A 17,325-nucleotide genomic window follows, 5' to 3' on the forward strand; every position below is an offset into this window, starting at 1 on the left:
AGGGAAAACAAAGCCCAGATTGTAGGCTTCTGAAAGTTTTTGCCATAAATGAAGGTAGTATGTCAAATTCTACTTTCTTGATACTTACTACATGTCTTTATCAGGCTTTTGAGCAATTAATTGAGTTCTATATGATGGGTAGAACATTTGCAGTGCATTACCTCTAATATTCTGTAAGTGGCATCGCTACCAGGGAAGGATTCCAGCCTGCCAAGTTCTTCTCCACAGTTTTTACCCTGAGGATTGTCAGTAAGAGATTTTGCTTGGTTTTTATTATATACATATCCTTGTACAGAAGTAGAACCACCTCCATAATTTTTCTTCCAATATTTTTCTCCTTTCTCAAACATTTCATTTTTGTGTGAAAAACTGTTGGCACTATTTATTTTTGTGTGTTCTGAAGATCTTTCTTCTGTTTTCAACTCTTCTCTCCTTTTTTCTGGAAGAATTTCTGGAAACTCCAGAAACAGCCAATTGCGATCCTTGAAAAAGTTATTTTTATGAGCCTTGTAAAATTCATTCCAATATTTACTGGCTTCTCTCTCATATTTATCTGAAATTAAAACAAAACAAAAACTTGGTGAATATGAGCTTAGCTACAAAATACCGTAAAGCAACATGGAATTTGGACCCCAAATTTACAGTTTAAAAATACGTAGTTTCCCACACTGTACACATTTAAATAAAAACATATGGATTTTGGGTCTTACCTTAATCTGTGCTCAAAATAACTCCCATGAGGGTTTAATTAGATTTTATGTCACTTAGGATGGGGCAGACAGGCTTTCTGCATAATCTTTTTTTTTTAAAAAAAAAAAAGTAGTGACATAATAGAACAACATCACCAAAATATGCAATCATAAGTTTCTTAGACAAGCTTTCCTATCTCAAATTATAAAAGCAATGCATCTTTTCAATTAAATGCTCTCCATGTTTTTCATATTTAAGAAATACTAAATGGAAATTAATTTCATGACTTATGAAACTCTATCAACAACTGCAAACTTGTTGGTAGCTAGTCATCTTTCCAAATAACCACCAATTAGAAATCCAGTTCTGTGAACTAGAGTGATAGGCTATAGGCTACTGCATAGCCAATAGACAGTAATTCACTCCTAGCCATTCAACAATGCAGTTTTGACAGAAAATAACAATACAGTCAGAAGCAACATACTGGCTTTCTTACTTTCAAAACACTTCAGAGAGTCTTACAATAGACCTTTGTGTTAACTTTTAATTCACAAAACATTCTAACTGAATGTTAGAATGACAAAGAATAGGACTGGAAGGGATTTCACCCAGTCAGGGAGTTCATACCCCTTCTCCACAGAAATTTGTCCAACTTGTTCTTAAAACACCACCTTTCATACAGGTTTGACAACTTTCTTCAGTAATATATTACAGTCCTTCACCATCTGTACAGTTAGAAAACTCTTCCACTACCTAACCTCAAATTTCCTTATTGCAATTTAAGTCCAGTAATTCTTGTCCCACTAACCAAGCAGATAAAGCAAAGATTACTCACTTCTCTTTGCAACACCTGTTTACTTATTTGAAGTCTTTTACTGTGTCTCCCCATAAAAAAATATCTTTTCTTGATTGTCTAAACCTCTCTTCTTCTTTCCACAGAAGTAATGATTTTTAGACTTCTGATAATTTTCATTTTTCTTCTCTACATTCTCTCCAATTGATTTACTACTTTTTCGTGCTGTATTCTGGTAAAGGCATTATCAACACAGAGCAAAAGGAATATTTTACGAGGCTTACAGGCTGTAATCCTGTTTATAACTCCCAGCTTGCCATTTTGCAACAGCATGACACTGCTGATTCAGCTAGTGATTCACCACAAGCCTCAGATCTTCTTCTGCAAAATTACTACCTAGCCAATTGTTCCAGAACCTAGTATTTTTTCAAGGAATTATTCTGCATTTATTTTTAGCAAATTTATATTTCAGATCCTTTTTTTCCACCATTCGTCCAGATCCTTCTGAATCCTAATCCCATCCTTCACCATACTTGAAATGTCTCTTCACTTGATATCATCTTCAAGTCTCCCATTTCCTGAGGTCACTAATGAAAATACCAAGCAGAACTGGACACGGAACAAAACACTTCTCTGCCCAGCACAGCCTTCCATTCTGAAAGGATCTCTCTAGGCATTCATTCACCCAAAAGCAGTTTCATTAGCTCTCGCTTGCTTAACTTGCTTACGAAAATGTCAAGTAAAGCAAGTCAGAAGCCTGACTACGGATAAATTTCAGGACGTCTGCTGTTTTTTCCTTATCCCCAGGGCTTGTAACCTTCTCCAAGAAGGAAATTAGCTTGATTTTACATGATTTATTCTTGAAAAATATTTGTTGGCCAGTATTCATCTCCTTTGTTCTTCCAAACCCAGTGTCTGCAAGCTCTGGATTATCTCTTCCAGTATTTTTCCAGGAATTGAAACTAATTATCTGACTCTTCTCCTTTCCCACCTCCCTTTTTAAAAAAAGTAAATATTCTCTTTTTTGCTTTCCCAGTCATCCATGTAGTCTGTGGATGTACTTTGTAAGCTGTTCTTTCTCAGTACGAGAACAAGATCTTTCCTCCTCCTCACTAGCACTAATAGTGCTAGCCACTGGACTGCAGCTAACCCTTTCAAAGGAAGGCTGATAAAACGATAAGAATTACAGCTTTTTCAATGTCTCTCTTGTTGATGGTTTCCCGTTCCTCATCCCTCCTAAGTACCAAACCAAATCTTTTTCTTGTTTTTTCCCCTAATTCCCAAAGCATTTACAGACCTGTTTCTTATTACCCTTGATGTCTCTTGCTAAGTGTACATCATATAATGTGTTGCCTTTTTTATTTTGTCCTGACTCACTTACACTGACCCATTAATTCTTTTAATAGAAATGCACAGAGTAAATATATGGTGCATTTCTCCCACTACTCTCATTTAAATCTTAACATACTATTTCCTAAATCGCTACAGCTTTTCAGAGATAAACAAGGCTGAGAATTATCATCAGAGGCACAGACAGGCAGTGGGAAGTGGCAAGGAGGTGGCAGAATGCCTTGTCCTAGAAATCTGCATAATTTTTTAAATTTAACATTTAATACATCCCATTGTATTATTAAAGGGCAAGACTCAGCCATGCAGAGCAATTGTATAGACTTGTTTTATAATATAAGCACAGAGCTGACTGAGGTCACATATACCAGATTTCAATAGTGTAAGTTGCACATTCATAGATTGCTCAGCTTCAGTATAAAAACCAAACCTTCTACTAAAAAGGTTCTTAAATTGTTATCACCCCTTGTTATAGTCACTACTTTTCTACAAGTCTGCTCAGAACCCTTGTACTTAAATTCCCATCAAGTTTTCCAGATTTCAGAATTGAAGGAAAGCAATGGCTAAAGTCAGCCTTTCAAATTGTATTAGTATGGTATTACATAGGTTCAAGTGAGAGAATGCTTTACTTTCCATTCTTTTATTGGTCACTCCTGAACCACTGTGTAATAACCTCGCGTGCTGTATTATTATCAATTTTTTGTTTAATTTTGTATATTTAAGTAGCCTGACTACTAAATTTTCCAAAGCATGTACAAATGACAAAACTAATAAACGTATAACTTTCTGAGACAAAAAAATCCCTTACTTAGTCAATCATTTTTTCTCCCTAACAGAATCTTTCAACGCTAGCAGGCATGCCTGAGAAGAAACTGGACATGCTAATAAGTAAATCAAATTCCTAAAGGTAGTATCATGAGTTCATGCAGTTTAACTTCTCTTGTTTTAATGAGGCTCATCAGAACCATTCTATTTTAGTGATATAATAGTATTATTGAAATCTGTCTTGTCTTTTTCTCCTTACTGTAGTTTCCAAGGCCCCAAAACAACCTGCTTGTTAGCTTCAGTCTAGTTCATTGTTTACACAAATAGGCCAAAATATACTTCCACTTGCAGAATGAAGCTGAAGCTTTCTGAAGGAACACTATCAGCAATGCTCACCTATTCAAGTTCTAAACAGAGCGGCATTCAAAGGAAATGTCCTTGGATTCTTGTATTTCTTGGAAATAGACAAATGTCTGATTATTCCATTTCTCACCAGCACAAACTAAGTTCTAATTAATTGTAGATGAAGAATGAAAGGCTCCATGAGCCACATGGTTACACAGCTTACTTTTCAATTATAAGCTCTTTTTCAATTTTTATACAAACCAAATGAAAATATTAGATGTAATTTTTGAAAAAACAAACATTGCACTTCTGTATTTAGATAAAGAATGTGAGAGGTAACAGAAAAGGGCAGGATGACAATCCCAGAGCATTCAAAGTGATGAAGGGGACACAATCCAAGACACATTCACAGGTAATTCAAATAAACTCCAACGTGTGCCCTAGTTACATCAGTGAAACTGAGCACAGGATCATAATGACACTATCTAATTTGACAGGTTCAAGACACGCTAAGTAAACTGAGGCCCAGGGCATCAAAGTAATTGTTTTCAGAATATCTGTCTAATAAAGGAACAAATTAAGAATCCAGTCTTCTATGTTACTATCAAGTTGATACTCCAGCTTTAGCATACATAACTATTGTAGAGTTTAGTCTAGGGTTTAGTTTGCCAGTTTGAAGTCTTCAGAAACGCAGAATACATTAAGTTTCCCTTCTGAAGACAGGGACAAAATTCCTTAATCATTTACAGAGCAGACTCTGCATGATGTATTGGAACACCTTCCACACAAAGTGAACACACTGCTTCCTGAAGCACTCTCAGCTCAGCCTGGCCAAGGCAGCAAGCTGGGACCAGCTGGGACCAGTGCAACTTTCATGGCACTTAATGAAATATGGTGCAATGTACAAACACTAGCTTTCTAAACAGTCCACAAATCATTAAAAAGCATTTGAATATTGTACATGGGACCTTTCATCCCCAGCACCCTAGCTGGCTGCAAATTCATTGCCTTTGATGAAGTAACAGTCCTGTGTAGTGGGCGTTTTATTCTGAAAAACTGTAAAAGAAGCCAGAACTTGCAACTGCACCATAGTGATGTACTTGTTTTACATAGAGCCTGTTGCCCCCCCCAAGTGCAAAATTGCTCAAATAAGTAACTGAATTGCTACAAAAACACACTTTGAGACAATCTTTTGAGGCAACAAAAGAAAAAAAAAAATCAACAAATTTAGATGAGAATGTAGAAATAAAAAGAGCGTTCCTGGATTTTAAAGCATCTTTAAAGGCTTTAATAAATAGCATTAAAATAGGAATTTTTAAGCCATTATGAATTTGTTACCTTGGTCTTCCCATTGGACTTTCACAAGTGAGTTCTCTGCCGCTTTTTCCTTGGCATTCTCCTCTTCTTCTTGTGACCACTGCATGTGGTCCCTGCAAAAGGCAGTTGAAGAACCAGCCTTTAAATAGGATTTTCCATAATCTTTTTTCCCAGGGAAAACAGTCACAAATTAGCTACACTGTCTCAAATAAATTTTCTTTTTGAATCCAAGCAAATGACCACAAGGAGACCAACAGTTAAAAAACTAAGTTTCAGTGTATGACAGATAAAAATTAATTACTAGTTAAGTAAAACTCAAGTGATTAAGAAAAATCTTCCAACTGCAAGGAGGCTGAAGTAGTATGCATTTTTTTTATTAATAATAGGATTAACATATATCTTGTAAATTGAGTGCATTTATAGGAATGTATTTTGAGTGTCCCATTAGAATTGTGTTTAGCTGGATATAATAATAGAACTATCAACAAACACCCTGATGCAAGAAACTTCTCACATTACTAATGTTTACGATGAGGAACAAAGGTCATTTAGCAAAGGAATCAGCTGTTCTTGAAACAGGGAGCATAATCCACCTATTAAAGTGGAACAGGTGGAGTTGAGCAGGATTTTACTTATTTGGGGAATAGAGCCAGGAAACATTTAGAAAAAAGAAGAATGAGACATTCCTAAGAAAAGACAAGCAGTGCTACAATGGTTCCAGAGTCTATGCTATCTATATTTGTGTCAAGTGGTTCACTAACTGTTATATTAATCCATTAAATGGTCACAGAACCAAGCCAAGATCTGACCCTGATGACTAAACTGCCTTCCCCACAGATTCTGTGTTTGGATCAGGCCACAATGGGAAGTGCCCAAAAATGTGCTGCTGGCAGCTTTTAAAAGCAAATCAGCTGTCCCTCCAAATCGTCCAGTCTGAACAGTTTTAGAAATCAGATTAAATTAGATAATATAATTCAAGTAATCTATTAGATCCTAATCCTACTGAAATCAATTAACTGAAAGCCTATGACTATAATTCCATTGGTTACTATGGGAAAAGGAATAAGGTGCCAATTTGAAAAGAGCTGATTGTCTCTAAAAGCTAACGAGCATCTTCCTGTTCCATGCTTGGTGACATATAGGTAATTTAATTCTTAGACCTTCACTGTTCCTCTTTTGTTAATTGTGGGAGACTAATTGGTATGTATTTGTCTGCTTGCCTCAGACTTGATTTCCGCATCTCTACTGAAATATTTCTCATTATTGTCCCCAGCAGGTTGCCTCTCCCCTTCCTGTATTTGTTCATATACCAAATGTTCCTGTGCAGTGTCAAGGCTCTGACAGACGTGCTGTAGTAGAATAAAACTGAATGACCGAAGCATTACTAGGCATCCATCCTCTTGGAAAGACTTGCTTCCCTCACTGCTATCACTGTTTTTGACCTTGCCCATTCTAGCAAGCTGAAACCTTGCTATTCTGGACTATTCAGATGGCAGTAATATACAGTCAGCCCTTCTGACAGATGACTTGCTGTGGTATAAGCTTTAGCTGATCAATTTTAATCCATCATCGTGTGTCTGTCAGAGCCCTTAAGGGATCTACACACAATACTATAGGTGCCTGAAGTCCTCCATCTTCAACAACTTTTTTTCCTTTTGTCCCTCCTTGGAGATTCATAAAGCTGAAGAAAGATCTTTTGGCTCTTTCCTAGAAATGTCTATATGAAAGACCCCAAACAACAGGACTGCAGCAGCACTTCTTGATCAAAATCTACAAAAGAGGGGACATAGCATAGTTCTTATGCAAAGTATTTACATAGTTTGGATGCTTCAAATGAGGCAGCTCCTTCAGCAATACAAGCTGGCAGGAACACAGAAGAGAGAAGAATTCTAAGCACAGAAGTGTTTAAATGCAGTGTTTTAAGCTGAACATTTAAAAGTGTTTTAAGCTGAACATTGACAGCAGCAAAGGAAGCTATCCATTTTAACCACACCAGGAACTGTTAACATGAGTAGGCCTGACATAACATCAAGCAATGCTACTTTTAGTTCAGCTTATTCAACTTAGCCCCTTTCTATTAACTTGTTTGCTAACAGAGAGTTTAATTACCTCTGAAAACTAACATGTGAAAACTATGCCAATTACTAACCTGAATAGAAGCAGACATGTTTTGCTCCAATGTTTAGCATCATTCATTACTTCTCTCTCAAAATGACAGAAAAGCACCACAGCAAATATATAAAGCATTAGTTCCCAAATTTAATTTGCTTAGTATTCCTAGCAGCAATGGTAGCAGCTCTTGGCTCCCTGCCAATTCACACACAGGCAAAAAGGAGGATGCCACTTTATGAAGTACCAAAGATGATAAGTGGAAAACAAAAGGACATAAATCCTCATACATCAATGCTAGGGAAGATGAATCTCTTATGCTCACCCTGCATGATCTGTTTAGCTCAACCACCACTCATCCTGATCCCCCTTGTCTCCCTAGTGAGAACCCTGCTGATTCAGCAAGCTTCAGATCCAAGGACCTCCCCCCACTTCATAGCCAGGTTCTTGATTTATCAAGACCTTTGCAACTTCCATGCAACCTCTGCTCCAACTCAGTTTCACCTTTTTTCCCTTCTGAGCTACATGGATTCATCTGCAGATCCACTTTCTGAACAACCCTGTTCCTTTCAATCCCATCTTCACAATCCATCCCAACCACCTGCATCATAGTTTGATAACTCTGTATTGGACTGTCACCGAATGCTAGCAAGAAAAACTGAAGCTACACATCATCAGTTAGTTGGAAGGAAATTAAAAAATTAAACAAAACTGAGTTTTGTTGAGGTACAATGTTACAGAAAAAGGGTGGCCTTTTTCTTAAAAACTTTTCCTACCTTGACTATATAGCCTACGTTTGAATCCGCATTCACACAAGTAAAAGATTTTTCCACCTAGCAGGAGGTACTGAGTCTGGAAGATGCTTAAGAACTACACTACATATAGACTTATGAAACACGGAGATAAACTTTACACTCTTTTAACACAATAACCAGCCAGCTTCCAGCCTCCTTGACCAAGGAACTTACAGAAGTACTGAAAACTCCAGATTTGGCCATACACATGGTGGTATGTGTTGGGGACCATGGCTTGGGCACATGTAGTTTAGAAAACAGTAATAGGTGACAGATCTAGTTGCCTATATTACCTCATGAGTTAAGCCCAAATTCATAGAGTAAAGAGAGTAATGAAGATATTAGTTTATTAACCAGAAGGCAATCTTCTGTGTCATATTCCTCTCTTAAGACCTTTTTATTCATCAGAATTTTATTAGAGAAACTTTTGAAATAATTTAGATTTAAAAGTAAAATGGACCAATTAACAAATAAAATGGACTACTAAAAATAATAATAATTTTTTAAAAACCCAGCAATTTGGAAACTTCATTTTGGAACAAAAGCTTGTCCAATAACTTCTCTGACAGTTGCCAGCAGGAGACAGCTCTGAAGAAAGTATAAGAACTGCAGATTACTTTCATGAAGTAAGCTTAAGCCCTGAAACTTGTCATCTGTTACTCCTATGTTATGTTACCCATTGTTTATCATTAGCCACATCCAGTCCCCTTTCTAATTTAGCTAAATCCTTCCTCTCAAAAATAGTGTGTGGCAGAATTAAAAAATATATTTTAAAATTATGTAGAAAATAATTTCTTGTATAGCTTCTAAATTCCCCACTTTTCATCAAATATTCCTTGTTCTTAAATTATGAACTATAGGAATAAAAATTCCAGGTCTTCCAAATATCTTAGGTAGATATTTTTCTACTTTTTAGGTATATTTAGATATTCTTCTATCCTTCTAACACTTCCTGTATTACTTACTGTTTTGTATTCATCTCCATTCCATGGTCAAAAATCCTAGCCTCTTCAATCTCAGTTTTCCCACTGTGTTGACTAGCATTCTCACTCTTTTCTGAGCCCCCATTAATCATAAAAATACCTTTTAGAGATGGCGATGTACTGCTGCAAATCAGGGCAGTTCTTATTCTTGTTAACATTTACACATTAATGTTTTCTCTGCTATTATATCGCTTATTTATGTTAAGATTCAATTTACTTTTTTTGACAATTGTGCACTCTATGGAAATCTCTGCTGAACTACCTGTAACATCTTCAGTACACCTTTAGAAGAATACAAGTAATTTACACGTTCCTTCAAGATGGTGTCAATTTTAGAATACAGCGCTAATCCAGTATGCAACTTTATTGTACCTAACTAGTAACTTTCTGCCGTTATAAATAACATGGACTATCTTATCTCTACACTTTCTGTCTCCTAATTCATTACTGATCTATACAATATTTTGCCTTTCATTCCATGACTACTTACTCAGCAGCTTTTTATGCAAGTCACTGAGAACTCATAACTGTCAGGTTACTTGTGACAATCTCAAGTTTTCTCTAGCACTACCTTTACACGTCTATTCTGGCGGTCCACTGTCATATACATATACACATACCATTATTCATCATAGTAAATAATATACAAAAATATATGAAAATCAGCCTGGAAGAAACATCTCACCACATGTTATGCTCAAAAACCTTAGAAGGATCAGTTAAAATCCGTGATCCAAGTGGAACAGCTGGTCGTCTACTACTTTGGTGCCTCTGTTGCATCTTGATTTTCCTCAGACATAAAGCAGAAAGCCTTGTAATGAAATTCATTTTGTTCAGAGACCTGAAAACACAATTAACTCAAATTACAGTTTTGCTGTAACTTAATTGTTTATGTCACTTACATGAGAAACTGGTGAAATAATCAAGCACCAATATCAGCTTTAGTAATAATCTGTTACTATAATATAAATTTAAATGCTTTTTAGAAAATAGCAACATCCCTTCAGTGTGCTGAAAGCCCAAATAATCCCAAAGTAGGGTACTGGAATGAAACCAGTTGAAAGATAAATTATTTGGTATCATTTCAAAGTCCTATCAGGCAGGGGAAAAAAAGAAATACACAGCAAAACAATAAACCAAGTTTGACACTGTACCTTTAAGAAGACAAGCAAGAAGTGATCAGTAAAGAAACCACTTGTTCTAGTGGGCACATGCTGTCATTGAGATTGACATTTTTCACCCCACTCACTAGGTAACCATCTTCAAAAGATTTCATTCTAGAACTGTGACTGTAGTTTTACGCTTTTAGATAGGAAATGAAAGATTTTATTTCTTTTTTTAAGTGTAAACATTCTGCACCAGAAAGCCTTCCAAAATTTCTGCCATGTGTTCTCCTGATCCCTGTTTAATGCCCTCTTTGAAATGAATGGGTTTAAATCTTAAATTTCTATTCATGCAAATTATAAAGTGCTTGAGGTTTTTCCATTACATGTATAATTCCGTCTTATATGGCTGTATTTTACTTTACTTGGAATCTCTTCATACAGTATTAATAATGAAAGATAACAATTGTGTGTAGCTAGTACCACCATTTTGTCTTGTTGGGGTTTTTTTTTTGTTTGTGGGGTGGTTTTTTGGTTTTGGTTTTTTTGCATATTCTTGTTAATGTAGGCTTTCTAGGAGACAAGTAAAATGAAATACCCCTCCTACTACTTTTACCCTGATATGCCTTTGTTCTTTTTTCCTTCAGGTGCTCTGCATATGACTTTAAAAATTATTCTTAGTCCTATTTTTTTCCTACTTTTTTTTTTTTTTTTTTGAGTGCTCCTTCTGTATAAACCACACATACAAATTTAATGCACTGGAAATACAAGATGTAGTTACAAAAGAACAGGCACAAGACATTATTAGAAAACATTCTGTGCAAATTGGTTACAAAATGAAGATTTTTATCTTGAGGAAAATACTACTATTTGAGCACAAGTCTTGTACTGTGAATAAAAAAAGATTAATTTGTACACTTCAATACAAAGCCTAGCAAAGGAATCACGTCAATTAAATGAACAATTCCTCATTTAAGGTGTACTTTTGAATGAGTCATGCTTTAAAAAGGGCATTGTTTATTCATTTTAAGCCTACAGAAAAAAAAAAAGAAGAGGAAAAAGATTAAAATTTCTTTTTATTTGTCAAAGATTAAATAAAATGGGGTTTGCCTTTTGGCTGTCAATGCCAAATAAAAACACTGATAAATTTTGGCTGCTGGGACTGCAATGTTACCAGAATATGGGGTATCACTGTACAGTGAAAAATGTAACATTTAGTCCTATTAAAAAATTAAAACCTCTTCTAATGTTAATGAGTTTATTATGGCTCTTTTTTAAAAATGTGGCTCAGCAACTAAAACAATTCCAGTTTATACTTCAATTACTACAAACTGTTAATGCATTTTTCATAACATAATGCATAATTATTAACATATATGAAATAATAATTATGAGACATGAAAATTAAGACACTATGACAATTCCTGCAAAATGTGTAATTTACATAAAGGCAATGTTCTTGAAAACAAAAACAAATAGAAAATTCCCCCAAACCCAAAACCACAATCTGATCTAAAATTATTGTTATTAAATTATAGAAATGCCTGGATAACGATTCCATTATTACACTGCAAACAGTTTACAAATCCTCTTCCTCCTTCAATCATTCAAAAAGACCTGAGTTAGTATCTTGCATTTCCTGTGCCAGCATTGATATTCAACATAAAATACAATGACTCAGCTGCTAGGCTAGTCACATAATTTTTCTTGGCTTTCTAAATATCTCAGTAAGAACATGAAAAGATGCACAGATGGGAATTATAGTCAGATGACTAAGATGATCTTCCATCAGTAAAATCCAGAGATGCAACTCTTTTTATGAGAATGTGATCCTTTGAGTGATAACTGCACAATTTTAGCTGATAAATTCTGAAACATCAAGAAAATGCAAGGAGCGTGGGGTAGGTGGGGGAGTTAAGTTTACTGTTGCATCCAGTGTTAAATGCGAAGGAACTCCTTGGAGACATGCATGTATATCCCTGAGAGCTAGAGTGATCCACAGATCATGAGATTAATAGCAACCTGGCTACTAAAAGTTCAAAAAGCATCTAAATGACTTGGAAGCCTAAATTACATTTTCAGAAGCAAGTCACTGCTTGATTGTTTCTCTAATTGATTTTGTTAATGAAACAGGCCAACACCCCTTCTCTTTGTCAGATAAGATGATCATACCCTGAAGCCATGACAGCAAGAAATGTTGTTGTCTGAAGGAATTAGAGTTATTTCCTTGTTCAGAGCCATGGTCAGGAAGGCTTTAAGTTTGATTACTAATCAAAGCAATTCAACGTTCATCTTTAAGGATATTATCATGAAACTGAATTGCATTAAAAATGCCTATATTTTGTGGCAGTATAACTATTTTTCAGAAAAAAACTTTAAAGAAACAACACACGGTAACCATGCTGAAAAACAACATGGAATACTTTTTTCCTTGTGGAGCACTGCCTTTTAGCCTTTAGAATTTTGTCATTGTTACAAATACAGATCGGGTCCTCAGTTTAGTTGAGAAACTTTAAGAAAACAGCCTTAAAACTCTTCCTCTCCCCAAACAATCTAACTCAGCTTTTTGAAGGTGGACATGCAGAAGAAGGTATACACATCAACTGCCAGCTAGGCCTGAAATAACACATTTCTAACTGATGTTGGCATTAAAACCTCTGACCAGTCACATCCACAGAGGAAAAACTAAAGACACAGGGAAAAGAACCGTTCTAATCTTGTTTTTTAAATAGTGAATTACACACCAAAACATATGTAAACCAGTTCATTGATGAGTAAAATCCTTGAAAAGTGTCAGTTCTGAAAGAGATGTCAAAGGAAAAAAAACAAAACAAAACAGAAATAACCTGTCATTTTTGTCCGAGAACCTAGTTCAATGAACTTATTGGATGAAAACATTTTGACATTTGATCGATCTCCAACTACAAAGCTACCGACTTCTTCCGTCTCCAATCACTAAGCCTACTTGTAGATTCTATGTTATAGAAAAAAAAATCAGCCTGTATTAGGAAGAGTATGTGCAGCTTATGTTACATTTCTAGACAGAAAAGTATTCTGGAAACAATGAACCTCATACAATTACTTCTGCTTGGCACCTAGAAGCTTATCTACACAACATTTGACAATTAATCCCCAATGCTCTCCTGCATAGCGCAGCTGATCTCTTTTATCACCGTCAAACACTATCAAAACTCAGAACACCTTACACAAAACAGATGCAAGTGGCAATCATGGACACAAAGTGAAAAATTCTTCAAGATAATGGTAAAACAGAAGGTATAACTATGAATTACCAGTGGTTATTTTTATAATACTTATATATTAATATTTCTTAATATTTCAAATTAAGGGGCAGGGGAGAAGAGGGACTTCACTGCCAACCAGACTCATTCATTAAGTGAATGCTTAACACTATTCCATTCTACCAAGTAACTAAACATGCCCACTTGGGGCTTCATGATTAGTCTTTCAATGCTATACTTCAAAAAAATTGTGCACATTTGAAACAATAGGATATTTCACAACTTTTCAAACTCAGCAGATCTAAAACTTTCAACTGTTTTTCCTTCTCATGCGTCATCACCAGGAATGATACAGACCTCCCTGTGGGCACACAGCAACTTCAGTAAAACTACTGCAGAGCACTGACTACCAAGGGGAAAAGAAAAACAAACAAAAAAATTATTTTGATTTATTCTGACTCCTGTAGAGACAACACCGTTAACATTGGTTAAAAAGCAACAGCAGATAAAAACAAACAAACCAACCCCACCAGGTATGATTTTAACCACATGTGCAGAAATGTTGAGTAAAAGCAGCCTGTTCTTACACCACCTGCCAGGTGGCCTGTTAAAAAGAGTCAAGCAAGAGGGAAATAGTTTACACAATGGTGGAGGGAGGGAGAGAGATAAAACTGCTCATTTACTGAAAACATTTACTTGAATCACCGTACATCGAAGAGATCAACAATAGAACTTCAAGGTATGTTATCTGGGATAAAATAATGTATGTGGGTACTAGATAATCACTTCTAAAAGTAAGAAAGCAGACAAACAGCTATTAGGGACAAGCAGAGAGCTGAAAGTCCTTGAGAGTTAAAAAAAAATATTATTATTAAAGTTCCTGATTTTGTATTCATTGAGAATTGTTTCTCAGCCACTATTCTCCATCTTGATATTCCTGTTGGAATTATTCTGCTATGTAAACCATTTTTGCAATATCTTCTAAAACTACAGGCTTTATAATTGTATTTTTATTCTTTTATTTTTAAGAAGCAATCATACAATCCCTATAAAAAAGGGAAAATGTTCTTCAATTGAGACTATGAACTGCAAAATTAGTTCTGGTTGGCATATGCACCTATCGATCTCAGAAGACAGTGGAAGCAAAGAAAGCTTTCTCCTCAGTACAGAGGGAATCAACTACACTAGTTAATATGTTTTTAAGCTAATGAAGACAGTTTGAAAAAATGCAACTAAAGATAAAATAATGGCAACTACAAGATCAGAGACACATGAGTGGCCAACAAGGAAGAAAGAAACAGTTACCTGAGAAATATAGATGTATTTTATTTACTGAATCTTTAATCAATTAATGTGAACATGAAATAACTAACAAAAACCATTTTATTTGAATTAATAGTATGGATAAAACATGGAGTTCAGTTGCTACAGGTGACTAAGGTAATTTGTTCTATCCTAAACTAAACCTGATCTCCTATTTCTTTTTTCACTTGCAAAGGCAGGTGATAAAACATTCTGACAGAAGCTCGTCAAAAAATGCTGATTCAAGAAAGTCACAGTATTTTAAAGAAATGTAGCAATTCTGCTGACACTTTAATATATTAAAACATTTTTATTATTTTTTGGAATCTTGAAAGATTTTGTTTTGATCAGGACAAGCGTTTTGTTGAAACTGCATCATTTCAATTTACAATACAGACGTTCCAACTTCACTATCAAAGACTGGTTTGCCTTTAAAATGAAGCTTCAATAAAGTATTTTAACTGAATTCAAAATACTTCAACTTGTGAAGAATACTTTCATTCCAACTGATGCTAAAACTCTATTTTTTATATCCTAGAATCATTCTTGGAATGGAATTTCTACTTTTGTACTGAATCTATTTCTAATAACATTTTCAGTGTTAATTGTTCTACTGTGGCCTGTAACACCTACTAAAGGCACACTCAGAAACAGTGTAATTATAAATATTGACTAAAATGATTTGAATAATAGAAATTAGGAAGATACCGGTCACTCTTAGTACAAATTTCTTAAATATTGCATAATGTAAAGAGGCAAATTCACAAATAATTCTTTAGGCTACAATCCTGTAAATACCTGTACGTTTGTTTAACTTTACAGACAAGTTGTCCTCCCACATATCAATGAGTGTTTGTAGGATATGGGATTTAAATACGTAAGTACTCTGTGCAATCCTTTACTTTTCTCCCCTATTTTTCCCCTTTTTCCATAAGGTAATTCCTGTCTTTTCCTGTTATTTATACAGCAGAATACAACACAAAACTGACTTACTAAATGAATCTATTCACAAGTTAAACATCAAGAGGAAGCCATCAACGGCAAACATAACTCAGAAATAAGGCTTCCTAGTCAACCTGTGCACCCTCTGCTGGCTGGTGCTTACATAGGAAGAAGAAGAAAAAAAAAAAAGCTGTGTTGACTTTATGTATACATATACATGCACAGTGAACATACATCTAAGTCTCCAAATATATCTTTCAATCACTGAAATTGTTTTTAATCCTATTTTCTACGAAATACTGAACATGTAACTGCATTGCCTAACACAAGATGATTTGTCTCAATGCAATCCATGTTTTTATTTTATTAAAGATGCTGAGAACAGAGATAGAGCAACATGAATTTTACTACTATCTATAATTTACATTGAAGAACTTCGTTCATTTACATCCCTGCAAGACTCTGGATGTTCACATGGACTTTACTTAGGTGCAACCTGCCCTGTCAGCTCTGAAGTCACTGCCAATGTTGTAGATCCACCGGTATGCAGATATGCTCTGCATACTGTCCTAACCCACTCTTCGGAGGCGCAACTGCAACCACCGCTTGTGTGTTTAGCTCATTTAATCCAAATAACTGCAAAGCACCAGAAAATCACAGGAATCTGTCTTTTGTTACAGTACCACCGAAGATTAAAGGCTCTGCTCAGAGATCCTGAAGAAGAGACACGGAAACACAGAAAATATCAGCAACTTCCACATTACCCCATTTGGGCACCTGGCCTCTGGCAAGGAAGGAAAACGAGTTTTTCCACAGACTTCAGTTGCTCTGCTGGCAAGTAGCTGTTGATGATAGTGACAACTTTTGGGATATAGCCGTAAAAATGCAGTGTCATACATCTCGAGAAGTTGCTGTTCACCCTGGAGCTTTAAAGTTTTAAACAAATCCTTTAAACCTCTCCCCCCCACAAGTCCCGGTACGCTCCATCCGACACAGCAGTAGCCAAAACCACTCACGGGCGAGGCCACGAGCGCGCTGCACGGCTGACCGCCGCTTGCAGACGTCAGCCCGGCTGCGCACCCGGGCGTGCCCCGCGGGGAGCCCCCCCGCTCTCCGACAGGGGGCGCTGGCCCTGCCGCGTCCCGTCCCGCCGCCCAGCTACGGGGGCCCTGACTCTCCAACAAGAAGAAATTAAAGATTATTTTCTTAACTGAACTACCGCTAACAAAACTTTCCTGCCTTTCCTTAAGAAAGACAACGCGTGAAGTGCTTCCATTTACACGCCCCGCAAGCCGACGCGCACTGCGTTTACTTCAGTCCCTTCAGCGCAGGGTAAAGCAGCTGCAGCAGAGCCCGGCCTAGGAGAGAGGTCCCAGTGCGGGGGCGACTGCGCCGGTACCGGCGGGCGACCACTGCCGGCGGCTTTCACCGACCTCTGCGCAGAGACCCTCCTTCTGCCCCGCGATCCTCCGTACGGCGTTTCACCAGCGGCAACGCCGCAGCACGCCCGTATAGAGGGAACGACCCTGCTCCCGCCCGCTGGCTGAGGGCACCCACGAGGCCGCAGCGCCCGCCCCGAGCGACGGCGGCAGT

At 36.6% G+C, this 17,325-nt stretch overlaps 1 protein-coding gene across 26 annotated transcripts in view; it reads right to left on the reverse strand.

Moving 5' to 3' along the window:
• Positions 1 to 17,325, reverse strand: part of METTL8 (methyltransferase 8, tRNA N3-cytidine) — a 43,264-nt gene that overhangs the window by 25,758 nt on the left and 181 nt on the right. For 21 of the 26 annotated variants that reach the window (XR_012044466.1, XR_012044461.1, XR_012044459.1 and 18 more), the window contains exons 1-4: positions 16,497 to 17,318; positions 9,829 to 9,984; positions 5,279 to 5,370; positions 162 to 553 (exon numbers count right to left, since the gene is read on the reverse strand). Coding sequence is in view for 11 of the 26 variants with exons in the window: in XM_072875215.1 (XP_072731316.1) it covers positions 162 to 553; positions 5,279 to 5,370; positions 9,829 to 9,984; positions 16,497 to 16,627 (771 nt within the window). In the remaining 15 variants the exon portion in view is untranslated. Of the gene's footprint in view, positions 1 to 161; positions 554 to 5,278; positions 5,371 to 9,828; positions 9,985 to 16,496; positions 17,319 to 17,325 lie in introns of those variants that run through there. The other 5 variants (XM_072875218.1, XM_072875222.1, XM_072875225.1 and 2 more) reach the window with 4 other exon arrangements.

Source organism: Ciconia boyciana, chromosome 10 (genome assembly GCF_034638445.1).
Source record: "Ciconia boyciana chromosome 10, ASM3463844v1, whole genome shotgun sequence".
Lineage (NCBI taxonomy): Eukaryota > Metazoa > Chordata > Aves > Ciconiiformes > Ciconiidae > Ciconia > Ciconia boyciana.